General features: G+C 37.0%; 1 protein-coding gene across 37 annotated transcripts in view; it reads right to left on the bottom strand.

The window, feature by feature from the left end:
• PHKB (phosphorylase kinase regulatory subunit beta) overlaps positions 1-16,660 on the bottom strand; it is a 218,466-nt gene that overhangs the window by 132,816 nt on the left and 68,990 nt on the right. For all 37 annotated transcript variants that reach the window (XM_070613575.1, XM_070613562.1, XM_070613560.1 and 34 more), the window contains one exon: positions 8,210-8,273. In XM_070613575.1, coding sequence (XP_070469676.1) covers positions 8,210-8,273 — 64 coding nt within the window. The remainder of the gene's footprint in view (positions 1-8,209; positions 8,274-16,660) is intronic.

Here is a 16,660-nt window from a genome sequence, read left to right as displayed (position 1 = left end):
AATGAGAAAGAGAAAAATATTTCCAAAATTAAGAAAAAAGGACTTGTAGAATATTGGGCATTTTGACTGTAAGAAATTACACAAAACTACAAACAATGGTTGCATTTGAGAGCGGCATTACAGAAGATTTTAATTTTTTATACTTTCAGTATCAAATTTCTTACAATAAATATTAATTTTATAATCATAAAAAATGCTATTTTTACATTTTTCCTATTTCTTAGTTTTCTTATAAATCAAAATGTATTGATTATAACTAATCAATTAAGGATATTTATGTTAATAAAAATACAAATCGCTTACTTACATTTTTGACAAGGAATAAAGAACTAATTTGAATTCACAAAATCTGAACTGTACAGTCCTGATAAAGAAGGTTGATTATATGATCAAACTAAGCAAATTTAGATACAATCTAGAATTATAGATATAAAAACTACTTGATTAAAACATGGAGATAGGAGAATCTCAAATAATAAAAACGCAAATAACATTAGCTAATATTCACCATGTGTTAGGTACTGTGTTTTATGCTCCACATGAGTTATCTCATTTAACCCCAATATGTAGATTATTAATACCCCATTGTACTGAAAAGGATGCTAAATCTTAGTTTACAGAGCATGGGTTCAAAATCAAGTGTCTAACACAGAAGCCCACACCTTAACCATTTAGTTATACAATTTCCCACAATAAAAAATATTTTTCAAGTAACAGTCAAAAACTTGAACAGAAAAATAAGTATAACAAAAAATGTCAATTGGATTGCTAACCAAGTCGAAAACAATTTACTATTTAGCCATTAGTGCATTCCATATTCAAGAGCATAGTCCTAAGTAAACATGTCTTTGTTCTTTTATTGGGGAGCTAAATATTTTGAAAACAGAGAATGAAATTGGAATACAAAGGCTACTTCCATTACAAGAGAATACTGAGAAAAAGACAAGAGGAAAGGAAGAAGAGAACTATTATCCCAATTTTCACCAACTTCAAAGATGCATTCGCTCTGAAACTAAAATACCTTGAATCACCCAATCACCTAGACTGAAGTTCAAAGTCTAGTAGTACTAGACCCTAGATCCAAATATCAGACTCATGATATGTACATTTTTCCTGATAACTCATGTTCATACATGAGTATTAGCTCATAAAATAGAAGGATTTCTCATTCATAATGTCATCTCTTAAATCTCTTTTAACTCTGACAAGTAAATTAATAAATGAACAAGGAATGAGGCTGTCTCTTAACAACCAGACTAATGCTAAACTGTCCTTTCTATTATTTGAAATTTCCTACTTCTCATCTCAACTCACAAAATTGAACTCAACAAAGCTTCATGCAGTATCTGCCAGTGTCAGAGTAATGTGTTCTCTGCTTTGAGGAAAACAAGACAGAACTTGACCTCTGCTCTCAAGGAGCTGACCTAGGCGATATAGTCCTAACCAGATGACTATTAAACAACACAAAAAGACTGCACACGGCAATACATGACTATGTACCAACAAACATGATTATGTACCAAGTGAGTGGCTTAGATGAGAGAATAATAACGATCATGAAAAAAACAAAATAGGAACCTGGGATACTTCAGAAGGTGAGGATCAGAGCCAGGGATCTGAATTTTTGGGGAAAGGGGAGTAGGTAGAGTAGTCGGAACAAAGAGCAGAAAAATGAATAGGTACAAGATGTTGGGAGCCTGTGAATACACAAAATAACAGACTTATAATTTATCCTTAGGCTGATAATTAGTAAAGTTAATTGCATGCCAAATCAGTCTGCCTTGAATTGAATTTTCAAAAGATATAATCTAAGTAGGGTAATTTATAAATAATGAAGTGAAACAGCAAATTTGGCAATTCTTACCATTATTTAATATAAACAAGCCAACTTCCATTTTCTGGCCACAAATGAATGGTTTTATTATCTAAATTCATGAAAGTATTAGTTCAGGTTCTTCCTCTGTCAGCCTCTAAGAAATATGTGCAAAGGGAAAAATAATCTCATAATATTACTGTATTTTAACAGAGAGCAAAGGCTAGTTAACTTACATTGTGAGCCTGTGCTCTTAAAAAAATATCCCATGCTTGGGGTCGCCCGGTGGCGTAGTAGTTAACTTCGTGTACTCTGCTTTGGTGGTCCTAGATGCGGACCTAGCACCGCTCGTCAAGTCACACCATGGCAGCATCCCACATAAATAGAGGAAGATTGGCAACAGATGTTAGCTCAGGGCCAATCTTCCTCACACATGCGAAATATATATATACACCATGCATTAGGCATATGGCCCAGATTCGCAGGAAGATAAAATTCACCCAAGGCCATGGGCACTTATTCCTATTCATAAGCAAATTTTTAAAAAAGTCATCAAAGAGAACCTACATATGGAATTAATTATCACCAGCTTCAAATCATCAGACATTAATTTTAGGCCTGCAAATTTCAAAGGAAGTTAGATATATCTGCATTGCTTCGAACGCTTTGCATAACATGAGCAATTTCTCTAGTCATTACCTTTTAGATTCTGGCCTCAGCTCATTTGTCAGTATTGTGATTTCTCCAATTAAAGACAGGCATATCAAAGGATGTTTCATATGTATACATCACTCCAGAGTATCTGATTAACTCTGTATATTTTATTTTCATCTTCCATTTCCTGAAATCATCACAACTCTACCATAATATCCTGAGTCCACCTAAAGAGCATACTTTAAGACTGCCAGCTCAAATTTTACTCCCAAACTGAGTTACTATGACTATTTTCGAGTAAACACACTAGAAGATGATTCAACCTGACCACTGTCATGGGGCCTTGCATTCCTATGGTGGGGAAAAGCTGCACTGAACCATCTACCCCAGTTTCCATAACCACAACAAACACTTTTGAGATGGTACCTAAGGCCAAGGGTGATTTCTATGACCATAAGACACTGCTGATCTCTTTAGTCTCAATTCAAAGTGAAATGATTTGAACCATTGTCTGGGCCTTTCTTTTCCCCATTAATCACTTTTCTGAAACTGAGCTAATGGGCTTGCTGCCTTCTAGCATCAAAGAATAAAACAAGATGAAACTAGTCAGTTTATCTACCATATACGATCTTTTCTATTCTTCTGAAAGCAAAATCATACCACAAAACTATGATCAGGAGACTTTCTTCCCCAGTTCAGCATTAAGCTGTTCTTTAGCTCTGCGGCAGAACCTGGAGAGCAGTATTCTTAAAGAAAGGATATTTACTGATGGGAATTATCCCTCTGCACCATGGCTGTGGTAGCAATGGGCACGTAAATAGTCAACTTTTACTTACTGACCCAACAGTAGCTTCCAGCAGCCCCTCTCACAAGCCATGCTTCTCTTCTCTACAGAAAATCCTACTGGAGTACTGTTAAAGGAACTTTCAAACTACACAGAGAGATGAACCTGAGTGGTAATTCTCAGGATTTCAGAAGAGCAGAGCTGAGACTCACACCCAAGAACCACAAAACTGTTGCTGAGCATGTCTATGACATTTGCTGAGTGTAAAGTATAATTTATTTAAATATTATTTAAATATTGTCAAATATCACTTAAATAACATTGATACATGTCACTATATTTATAGAGAATATATTTGAAACCATGATGAAATATGTGATTCTCATATCGAGGATTATATGAGTATGTTTCTAAATGCTCCAAATTAGCCTTTATTATAGACATTGCTGAAGAAATCAGGCTATTTTATCACATTTTCTTCTTAGATATTTTCTGCCAAAGAAAATAACTTGTGAAAAATAAGTTGGTTTCAAAGCAAAGATTTAAATGACAAGGTTTTTCCCTTGAATAATAAGGCAAGTCTGATATTTAAAAAAAAAGAAGAAAGGAAGTGTAGGAACACATAATCATTATCAAAGCTAAAGGCTTATAAACCCAACAATTTTCCATAAAAATAAAAATTAACATTTGTCTTATCTCATACACTGAAGCACAAAAACGACAAAAGGTAAGCCTTTCAGGCTGTTGGTCAAGTGGATACCTCCTTCAGAAGTTCAGCAATTAAAAAGAAAATGGTGTGGTCAAAAGGTACAAACTTCCAGTTAGGAAAGAAATAAGTCACGGGGATATGATATTCAGCAAGGTGACTACAGTTAACAGTATCATATTGTATATTTGAAAGTTGCTAAGAGAGTATATCTTAAAAGTTCTCATCACAGGGGCCCGCCAAGTGGCATAGTGGTTAAGCTCGCACGCTGCACTTCAGCGGCCTGGGGTTCACTGGTTTGGATCCCCAACGTGGACCTATGCACCATCTCACACAAAATAGAGGAAGATATGCACGGATGTGAGCTCAGGGACAATCTTCCTCAGCAAAAAGAGGAGGATTGGCAGCAAATGTTAGCTCAGGGCTAATCTTCTTCAAAATTAATAAATAAATTTTAAAAAAGAACTTAACAAAAGTTCTCATCACAAGAAAAATAAATTTGTAACTATTTGTGGTGTTGGATGTTAACTAGACTTATTGTGTTGATCATTTCGTAATATATACAAATATCAAATCATTACGTTGTTTTAAAAAAAGAAGAAAATGGCTTAAAAATTTTCACAGAAAATGCACAGTTCTAAAGGTAGAATTCATTCAAGATCTAAGATTTCCTGTATTGACTGTTGATATTCCACATTCATTACCAAGTGGCTTTGATTTAATTCTTGTTCTGCCTCCTTGTTGCATGACCTGTGAAAAGACACCTCAACTCCGTGACCACTCATTTTGAGAGAAGGGCCCTTCCAGCTCCAAAGATCTAAGACTCTTTGAGTTGCCACCAACAGGAGATGTACTTTGTCAAAGCTCTAGATTAATTTAGTTAAAGATACATGATCGGGTCTTCTGAAACACTCTATCAACAGTCTTCAGAAATAACAGAATACTCATCTGACCTAAAATCCCTCAAATCTTCAGGAGGTTTCTTTGGGTTTTCATTTGAATAAAAACATTTCCTTGTTATATCAGTTCTTTTCCAAGCCACTGACTTTTAGTGAGACCACAGCCCACTGAAGTACATAGAGCAATATAATAAAATGATTAAACACTAAAATGATCATATGCACTTGTAAATGTGCTGTTTAGCAGGTACATTTTTAATTTAACTGCTGTAGAGATGGGAATTTTAACATTTTCAAAGTCAGGTTTCTGTAATTCTCCACATCAGAAACAAAGATCAAAGGGAACTGGTAAAACTAGGATACTCTTGACATTATCCAAAAAAAGGGAAAATGGAGAGGCTCTACTTGCAAGATGTGACACCCGTGTGGCTAAAGGACTAAGACATTATTTGTCCATATTTCTATCTGAAATACTCAAGGAATAGTCAACTCAGCAAACATTTGGTACATAGCTCTGCTGGAAATGGATATGAGCTAACCAAAGTCAATATTAACTCTGCTTAGAGCAGTTGTTCTCATCCTTGTCTCAACCTGAACATTACACTTCCTGGGCAGTCTGGAAAAATCTCAAGGCTAAGGCCTCCCCCTAGACCAATTAAATCAGAATCTATATGGGTAGAGCCCAGCTATCAGTACTGCAAATGCTTCCAATGTGCAGCCAAGACTGAGAAATCACGAAGGAACAATTCCAGCAGTATATTTATAACTCAGAATCAGAAAGCACAGTAAAGCAATTCAGTGCTTTTAGAGTTATGGCTAAGAGGTCTATGAAAGCTTCCCAGGAAAAGCAAGCTGAAGACAGAGCCCTGAAAGATGGGTAGTTAGGAAAGGTACCATATATATGTGTGGGCATATATGTATGCGGAGGGAGTGCATAGTAGATATGTATGCACACTAAGACTCAGGTACATTTGAGCAGAGGGCACAACTGCAAAAAAGAGCTGACCACTACTTTATAACATCTAACCTAGACACGAAACTCCACTCAGCTCACTATATGGTGTGCCACGGAAGGCAGAAGGACAAGACCTGCATCTTTCCAGACTGCTGCTGTAACACTACTGATTTGGTCCGTGACTCCTCTCAGTCCCCTTGAGATACTCTAGAGGTTTTTCAGTCCAATCTCTTCATTTCCCTTCTTTAGTATGACTAGTACTTCGTTAATAATAACAAGTAATAACATTTATTGAGGGCTTAATCTTTGCCAAGCACTATGTTAAGCTTATTTGGGTGAAAACCTTCTGAGTTAGGTCCTAGCATCATTATCTCTATTTTTTTAGATGAGGAAGCCGAGACAGGTATATAACTAGCCAAAGTTATAGAACTCATTGGTGGGAGTACAGAGCATACAGTGGGTGTCTTGGCTCTGAACACAATGCCATTCTTCTTTTTTTAATTGAAGTATAATTGACATATAACAGTATATTAGTTTTAGTTTCAGGTGTGTAACATTAATGATTTGATATTTGTGTACATTGCCAAACGATCACCACAATAAGTCCAGTTAACATCTGTCACTGTACATAGTTACAAAATTTTTTTCTTGTGATGAGAACTTTTAAGATCTACTCTATTAGCGATTTTCAAATATGCAACACAGTATTATTAAATATAGTCACCATGCTGTATATTACATCCCCATGACTTATTTATTTTATAACTGGAAGTTTGTACCTTTTGACCCCTTTTTCCTATTTCCCTATCCTCCACCCCCCACCTCTGGCAACCACCAATCTGTTCCCTATATCGATGAGCTTGGTGTTTTGTCTTTTTAGATTCCACATGTAAGTGAGATCATATGGTATTTGTCTTTCTCTATCCGACTTATTTCACTTAGCATAATACCCTCAAGGTCCACCCATGTTGTCATAAATGTCAAGATTTCATTCTTTTTTAAGGCTAAATAATGCTCCATTGTACAGTCATGCATAGCTTGATGGTGGGGATATGTTCTGAGAAATGCGTTATTAGGCAATTTTGTCATTGTGTGAACATCATAGAGTGTACTTACACAAACCTAGATGGTACAGCCTACTACACACCTATGCCATGTGTTACTAATCTTATGGGACAATCATCATATACATGGTCCATTGTTGATCAAAACATCGCAACAGAGTGCATGACTGCACATATATGCAGCACATTTTCTTTATCCATTCATCCATCAATGGACACTTACATTGTTTCTGTATCTCAGCTATTGCAAATAATGATTAAAACACCATTCCTTTACGCCATGTCACCCTCATACTCCTTTTTTTCCTTCCTACCTACCTCTCTCTCTGATACATGTAAATTACATACACACATACACACACACACACACATTCACACATACACATATACATGCACATTTAAATAAATGTATTGAGAGTGAGGCAGCGGTGAAAAGGAAATGAAAAGTACTGAAAGGTAGATGTAGGATTTTCATGAGTATGTTGACTTTTCCAGTGAGAGAGAAACGTTGATATAAGCCAAGAGATCAGTGCCAGAGGCACCAAGAATCTCCAGGAGAGGCATAAGATTAATAACCATGAGTTTTGACAGGCTCATACTCCCCAAATCCCCATGAGCTCTTTTCTCTCCATTTCTCCAGTTAGAGGTCTTGAGAGAGGAGGAAGAGTGTGAAGTGGATAATTTAGTCTTGGGCACCCAAAATGAGGTACTGCTCTCCTCTTCCCAGTCTTTTCATGTCTATGGTCATTCTCTACTCTTCATGTCATGGATGGAACCAGAGTCCGTGCTCCAAAAGGAAGTTAGAGTGAGAAGAGAAGAGAGTTTGTGGACGTAAGGAGAGGAAGAAAGGCAGTTGTTCTATGATACTCCAACTTGAAACTCTTAAATTCAAGATTTGAGGTACATAGTACATACAATTCTTTGGCTGCACACATTATACAAATTCCCTTCTACATGAAATATACGTTGATATACATTAAATTGAAACCAACATGAGCACTAATAAGGAAAATATATGACATATAAGGTTAGGAATATTTAAAATTGTGAAAGCTCAACAAAAGACTTGAGGGAAAAATTACTGACAAAGAAAATGAGAATTCTTTATCAAGACATTTTTTCTCTTAAAGGAAGCAAAGTTTTTCTGTTAGAAAACTAAAATTTAACTGGCAAATCACATTCAAAGGAAAGTTTGCTCAACCATGGGCTGCTACATAAATTTCAGACATTCTCTGATCATCAGGAGTGATTTGGTTAATGAATGGCCAAATTAATTAAAAACGTAATTCACTAAAATAATCAAAGTTGTTGTTGCTATTGCTGGTTTTTTTTACCTGGTTGCCAAAGAGGTTGAATCCATTAATTGCTTCCAGAGCTGCTTTCGCTAAGCCAACAGAGCTAAAAGAGAAAAGGAAATACTTTATAATTCTGATACAACTGGCTACAAAATAAGAACAATTATCTGATGAATATTCACAAGGAAGTCTTTTAATTAACACTTATAGCTAGTGTAAGAAGAATAATGTCTAAGAGCCTTCAGTCTGACATTTCACTATTTTAATTTTTCTTTTTCATAGTTAGTGATCTTCTGGGAAAAATATTTCTAAGTTCACCTTGATCCAGGCAAATGGTCATACTATTGATGGGAGTAGTTTTAATTCCAGCATCATTTATATCCACTAACTTAAGGAGAAAAAAAGATGAACTTTAGAGGAAGGTATAATTATAATGATATGTGCACAGTAATAATCAACTTGGGCATCATTAGCTCAGATCAATGTAAAAGAGCTTTTCTGACGTCAATCCTGAACCTTAAAAAAAGATCTCACACATCATACGCTTACCACAGAGTGTGGTTTAATATACTCGTTCAAATACTCTTTGCTTAGAGTCCAATAAAATAGGCATTACTTTATGCTCACAAAACAACTGATCATCATACCTCTCATTTTTTGCTATATTCTTCTCTTTGTAATAAAATGTATACTCCTTTGGCCTCTCAAATGCCACATACAATAGTGCTGGAAAATGGGAAGACCCAAATTTCATTAAAAATATGACACAGGCATCTTCTCAACCTTTAAATATTTTAGATCTAATATCCAGTTTATTTTATTTATTGCAATATTTTGTTTTTATTAAAAGCAAATGCATATGTCATTAGCATCATTTAAAATTAATGCTCTGTCATGATTTCAGCATTTCTTTAAAGGAGTGATTATCAGAGTGTGGTCCCTAGAGCAGCAGCATTACCTGGGAACTTGTTAGAAATGCCAGTTCTCACTCTTCTCTGGGAATGGGGGCCCAATAATCAGTGTTACAAAGCCCTCAGGGAGTTGCATGCACTTTAAATTCGAGAACTACTGTTCTAAGCTATTCAAATCATTGTTATCTACATTTTCAATGAGTTGTTTACATGAAATGTTCTCAAGTAAGCATTACTTTTATTACAGGATAGTAAAGAGATGGGAAACTTATTTTAAAATACATGGATGGGGAGGTAGAGTGACATAATTTTCCCTATTCCTCTCACTAAGTACAACTAAAAACACTAGATATTACATAAACAAAAATAAAAAGGCTCAGAAAGATAGAAAGGTAGACTTTCTATTAGGTTAGGAACCTTAGGATTTTAGCAACAATACTGTGGTAAGTTTCCTGAGTTTCCTTTTTGCCTCCTATATACCAGACTCAGAGCTGAAGAAGCCAACAACCAGAAAATGCCAGTAAGCGCACAGAAAAGCCCTAATAAAAGCCTGCTTTCTCTAGCCAAAGGACCAAGAAAAGGGAAGCCTAGCAAAATGCGACAATAGCCACTCAATATTTAGACAATTTAAAATTTAAACAATAACCACTCAAAAACAAAAACACCCTGGGCCCCTACCCCCACCCACTCCTGAAAGGGTTAAACCTAGACTTCTACATTCCTGAGTCTATAATAAGGAACTGCACCCAACCTGCAACCCTCTCAGCTATGGTGTGGTGTCAGATAAGTCCAAGGAGGAACCAAGACCTTCATTCCCAAGGAATGGTAAGAAGTCTCCCCCTCATACCTCAGTGTCAGTGGAGATCACATGGAAAGCCTAGACTTCCACCCCTGCTCATCAGCAATGAGTGAACCAACCCTTCCTGCTGCGATGGCATCAGAGGAGGTCGAATGGGGCGTCAGGACTTTCTCTAATGCCCAGCTGTAAAGAGGCCATACCCTGGGGCCGGCCCTATGGCCGAGCAGTTAAGTTGGTGTGCTCCATTTAGGAGGCACAGGGTTTCGCTGCTTTGGATCCTGGGCACAGACATGGCACCACTCATCAGGCCATGCTGAGGTGGCGTCCCACATAGCAGAACCAGAAGGAACTGCAACTAGAATATACAACTATGTACTGGGGGGGCTTTGGGGAGAAGAAGAAAAAAAAAAGGCAACAGATGTTAGCTCAGGTGCCAATCTCCAAAAAATAAAATAAACAGGCCATACCCTTTCCCTGTTATGTTAAGTAGAGGCCAATTGGGAATCAGTAATGAGACACTCCTATCTTTCCCAGCCAGGCAGGTATCAATGGAAGCCTACCGGGGAACTAGACATCCCAACCAGACCCAGCAGTAATGAAGAGTCTCCATCTTGGGTGTCAACAAAAGACCCAGCCTTACATTCCCACCTGGCAGTAATGGGGTGATGCCCCTGTCTGCTTCCCCTCCCACAGTGGTGCCAAAAAAATTCAGCTAAAATAGAAAGTTAAAGTAAGTTTCAGGGTCTTATAACATAATACTCCCTTGCATTTCCCTGTGAATTTTAGGATTAGCTTATCAATTTCTGCAAAAAAGATAGTTGGGTTTTTGATATACATTACACTGAACAAAGATATATTTCCATTTTTGCATGTCTTTAATTTCTTTCAACAATTTTTTGTAGTTTCCAATGTACAAGTCTTGTATTTCTTTTGCTAACTCCCTCTACTTTTAAGATGAGGAATCTAAAGTCCCAAAAGATGAAGTGTAGTGGATTTCAAATGCATCCTGACCTTCTCTTTGGTGAAAACTCTGTTCCCTACTAGAATCTATGCTGACCGTTTTGCCCTGATTTTCAAGAACAAACGAGCCAATAATATGGGTTTAAGATATTGGCCTACTGCTTCAAATCTGCAGCCCTGCATTTCACTGGTAGTGAACAAAGTGCCTGATGCTTCCACAGGTTAAACAAATTCCATGACAAGTCAGCTGGTACTGCTAGTATACTCAAGACAAGGGCAGCAGTCTCTTTTCATATCCAAAGTCATTTTAGAGAAACGATAAGGCCTAGAACCTGAAGGAATCAAGTCCAAGTGAAAAATATATGCCAGTTTAAAACATGTCTGCAAATTCTTTGACACTTCTATCAAGAGGTGGAGTCTTATTCCCCTCACTAGAAGATGGCCTGGTCTTACTGACTCTAACAAATAGGATGTGGTGGAAGTTATACTGCACGACTTCTGAGGCTAGGTCATAGCAGGGCTAGGACATAGCCCCTGGCTGGCTCTCTTTTTTGTGACGCTGGACCTTGGAACCCAGCCACCACGTTGTGAGGAAGTCTGTATGAAAAAACTTCATCTAAGTCTTCTGGCAGACAGCTCCTGCCAAGGCTCTAGTCAACACTCCAAAGCCAGAGAGAGGAAGCCTTCAAGCTGACTCCAACGCCAGCTACAACTGATGGCAAACACATAAGAGACACTGAGCATGAACCACCTAGCTTAGCCCAGTCAACCCTCAGAACCATGAGAGCTAATAATAGTAAAATATTGTTGGTGTTTTATGCCTCTAAGTTTGGGGTGGTTTATTTGCAACAATAGGTAACCAGAAGAGAACCTAAGTCAGGTTCCTAACTCTATCACGTACCCAGAACAAGCAGGGCAATCATAGTTAGCCTTACATACTCCAAATGGAAACCAAATAGTACCTGCACAAGAACTCTAGACTCTTGAACCCAAGGGTTAGGAGAGCCCATAGGAATCATATATTCTGACAGTTCATGCAAAAAATTCACTGTCAACTGGTTTTCTTGCTTAAGAATGTGTTCCTGATGTCCTAGGAGTTCCCCTAAAACCCCCAATGCACAAACATTTATCTGCATTTAACTGAGTAATACCAGAAAACCTCCACTTACAGTATGAGGTACATGTATTATGAAGACTGTTTGTAGTATTTTGAGAAGTGAGAAGAAATAAATTATTTAAAAGGCAAATACATAAGAAATTCTGTACTGGAGGAGATACCATGTAGCCCACTCAAGGCTCTGTCTTTAAGACACGTAAGGAAGCAATTTGGAAATTGCCTTCTAAATGAAGTGTTACAAAAAACCGAACACTGTACCTGGACTAGAGTAAATGTGGCATTCTTTCCATTTTAACTTTCTTTCCCAATGCAACTGGTTAAATAATTGGACTTAATTGAAATTCATGAATACACTGGTTATTTAAATCTCTGGCAACAGCAAGCTATTTAGAAACTCAAATACACTCCTAATGTGATCTTATATTTTACTGGCAAATATAAGAATGTTGTAAGAATTGAAAATATTTATTAGCACAGGACATTCTCAGAAAATTACATTATTCATACTTAGTTATTGAATATATTAATATTAGGTGACTATTATCAGTAGAACATTCACCAATTTGATTCTTGCAAGGTGTTACCTCAACATTCACTTAAGAGGGCTAAAATAAAGCAACGTTTGCTAGGGAGATAGTTTGTAATAAAAGTGATTGATTGCATAAATCAAAGCTTTTCTAGAGAGATGATGGGTTTGGACCAGATGATTTATAACTCACCATGGAATTGAAAAAATTAATTGGCATGCATGGGAACTAAATTCACAATCTCCTGCTCACTAACACTATGCTTTAACTCCCTGAGCACCCAATCATACTTCCTGAAAGAACAAAGTCTTTACAGTACTATAGTTTTCATGGATGTTCAGGAACTGTTCGGTATGGCAAAAATATATAAAATGAAGCAGAATGGATGGATAGTTGCTTCTATCATAATTCAATGACTGGAACATCACAAATGACTTAAGAAGACTATGTAGTTACTTCAAATAACAAGCAGTGTATGGAATAAAATGGTCACTAAAAGCATCTTAAACAGTGACATGATGGTTACTTATCTGATATTTTAGTGATGCCTTTCTTTATTGAAAAAGGCAAGATAATAGAACATAAAACCATTGGAAAAAACCATGAAAAATCAGATTTAAATTGTCTTTGTTTCTATAGTCTTCTTTACACTGCAAATACAAGATTTAACAAAGTAAAAAAGGAAATTATGCTGTTAAATGGAAAGTTCTATTTAGGAGTTAACATTTCAGAAACTTTTCTTTCCATTTGAGCATATAGCCACATTACTAAGTTATTAAGTACCATTTTCCTTTTTGCTTCCCAAGAGCCAAAAAACTCAAAGTTAGGCTTGGCATTCAATTCACAGTTTATAGAAGACTCATCTCTTCTCAAAAACAAAGAGTTTTGGTTTAAAGGTAGTCCCAAGGTGTATGAATATCCTTACACAAATGAGGAAGGGGAAATATAAAGACTAAAATACTTTAATTAAACTTGGAGCAGCTGAGAAGACTACTTGAATACGTAATTTTGGGAGTTAAGAATTAGTGCTACAATAAATAGGTACCAAAAGGATATATGGAGGAAAATGTAATTAAATCAAATAATATAGGATTTTAAAATATACTGGCATTTATTAAAAGACTTAGAGACTGAACATTGTCCTGAAAGAGGACAATTATCTGACAGTTCCAGACACCCTGGGAGAAACTGAAACGAGCGTGTTGCTTGAGGAAACTCAAGTCAACAGAAAAATCAGCAGAACAGGGAACACTTGCTCAGGAAACATTTCAAGAAAATCACAGTGAGCTTAGAGCAACAGATCCTTTCACTGCAGCCCTGAAAAGCATGAGGCTGCTGCTAGAATTGGGCTCAGATAAATGTAATGAGATCATCTTTCAGAAAAAAAATTCTAAGACTTATCTAAGAAATACTAAATAATTCAAAAACTTGGACTAAAAGGGATACCAGCAAACTTGGGGCTGAAAAGGGCAGATCAACAAGGTCTGACCAAAGCATTAAGCTGAATCAAGCTGTACTGAGTACTAAACAAAGATACCCTTGAAACTTACCACAGTTTCACAGACAGCATACACCCTACTGTTCTTTCAAACTTTAGAATAACTTTTTAAGACTCTAAAATACAATGTGAGGGGGCCCTGGCCCTCTGGCTGAGTTGGTAAGTTCGTGTACTCCTCTTCAGCAGCCCAGGGTTCTCCACTTCGGAACCCGGCACAGACCTACACAACCCTCACCAAGCCACGCTGTGGTGGCGTCCCACATAGAAGAACTAGAATGACTTATAACCAGGATATACAACTATGTCCTGGGGCTTTGGGGAGAAGAAGAAAATTCAGCATGAAAGAGTAGAAACTTTCCACTTTCAGCGGTTGGATTTGGAGGCCAACCACCTGGAATCTAGTTCCAGTTCTACCACCTACTGGCTTGTATCATTTAAGGGCAGGGTTGGGGGGAGAGCACTAAACCTTCTAAACCTTAGTTTCCTCCGGTATAAAGGGCAATGATGTTCCCTGCTTGACCTAAATAAAATTTATTCTGTAACTGTACAGTGCCACAGACTGCAATTATTGCAGGGCCACTGAGCATGGATGCTGAAAAGGGAGCCTCTGACCTCAGAATACTACCTGTGTGTTTTGGGGGACCCGGGTGGGAATCTTCTTTGATCAAGTTGCAGCTTAGAAGGGATGTGCCCAGTGTGGTAAGGGAAGAAAGGGACATTCACCAAGCCAGTTACTTTGGCCAAAGCCCTAGTGAGCACCAAGGCAACAGTCAGAGTGTACTCTGTCCCTTCTCTGACTCCTGCTAAGCAGGACTGCATAGTATAGAAATAGAAGGAGAATGGCAAAGAACGTCAAGAAGGCAAACGGCGTACTTATAGCAAGTACTTATAGCAAGAATTATTGTACACTACTTCAGGCTGTCTGAAATTATGAGAACAGCTTAAAGATGTAACAAGGATACTGCATTAAGCAATAAAGATCAGATCCAACTAGGCACAGATAGTTCTGGGATGTCTTACAGCAGCAATAGATTAAAAGGTGTGACTTAATCCCTCACTGGTAGCAGCTCTACATTCTACTCCCCAGGCCTAAGCAAAGAAAGATACTGGCCTCCCACCACCACTGCTATCACTGTGCCCATGAGCGCCGAGTCCTGCTGCAGTTTCAAAACAGACTCCTTTGGCACCAGAGGTGACAGACCCAAAAAGGCTTGTGGAGATCTGAGCTCAGAAACATTTGAAAAAAAAAATGTTTAAAATTCTTTTGGGGAATTGTAAAGTGTTATACCATGGAAAACTAGAAGATCAATGTTAAATGTATAAAACCCATCATCCAAATCTAAACGGCAAATTTCATTTCCCATCCATTTGAATATAACTGATCTGCTACAATTAAGATTAATTTTGCATGCAAAAGGTAGCAAAAAACTTCATATCCTCCAAGCCTTGAAATAAAATCCTTAATGATTCAATCTAAAGATTAGCATCTTAGTTACAAGAAAACAACTTGGAGACTCTGTTTTTTTCACTAGAAACCTTCCAACACCTTAACTTTCTAGCATTAATGGTATCTTTTACCCAAGGCTCATTCTGAGTTTAACACAGTTTTTATAAACAGAAAAACCCCTACTCCAAATATTTCATACTGAAAATAATGTCAGTGGGATAACAGTGGCATATATTAAATGGTTATTAAAAAGCAGATAAGAGGGGTTGGCCCCACGGCCTAAGTTAAGTTTGGCACACTCCACTTCAGCAGCCCAGGTTTGGATCCCGGAGTGGACCTACACCACTCAGTGGCAGCCAGGCTGTGGCAGTGACCCAGTGACCCACATACAAAATACAGGAAGACTGGCATAGATGTTAGCTCAGGGTGAATCTTCCACAGCAAAAAAAAAAAAAAAAAAGCAGTTAAGAGGTCTGATAAATCAGAAATGCTGAAAAGGTAAAATCACCTTTTCTAATCAAATCCACTTTCTTTCTTGTAATTTGACTGATAACTTGGAATCTTGAGAATGTAATTTGGATGATGGCTGAAATATAACATTATCTTCCTATTTTTAATATTTGTCAGAATTTGTTTAATGTCTGCTCTGAACTTTCCCACAAATTATTTCTCCACTTCACTGACTGCTACTGTTCTGCTGTGTATTATAAAAATGCCTCATATGAATCATAAAACTTATAGAAAAATGTTTGTATTTTAGTTAACCAGAGTTAACCAAAAAGTCCTTTTTGTTTCAAGCTTTGTTATCAAAATAGTCTTAAAGAGTACATTTGTATCCTAGTGCTTACTTATGCCAGGTATTCAAATGCTTTACAGAAATATTAACTCAATCATTATAACAACATTATAAAGTAGAAACTATCATCTTCATTTTATAGATGAAGAAACTGAAGCATAGAAAGGATACATAGCTAGTGATCTGGAGCCAGTTTTTCGTTTACATAACAACTAAATTGGCCTAATTTTTTGTGTGTGATTAGTTCTTCTATCCAAAAAAGTAGAGAAGTGTAGATTCCTCTTAACCAGTGTTTTCTAAACTGTTTCTCCACTTCATTTAAGTCTCAACGACCTAAACTGACCTATAGGTAATCACCTTTAAATTCTTAAATCTTTTAGTGTGAAATAGATAAGACTAATTGAGCTACACTGTTTAGTTAAAAGATCACCTCCT

The sequence above is a fragment of the Equus przewalskii genome, chromosome 3, assembly GCF_037783145.1.
Source record: "Equus przewalskii isolate Varuska chromosome 3, EquPr2, whole genome shotgun sequence".
NCBI classification, from domain to species: domain Eukaryota; kingdom Metazoa; phylum Chordata; class Mammalia; order Perissodactyla; family Equidae; genus Equus; species Equus przewalskii.
This window is presented reverse-complemented; position numbering and strand designations above follow the sequence as displayed.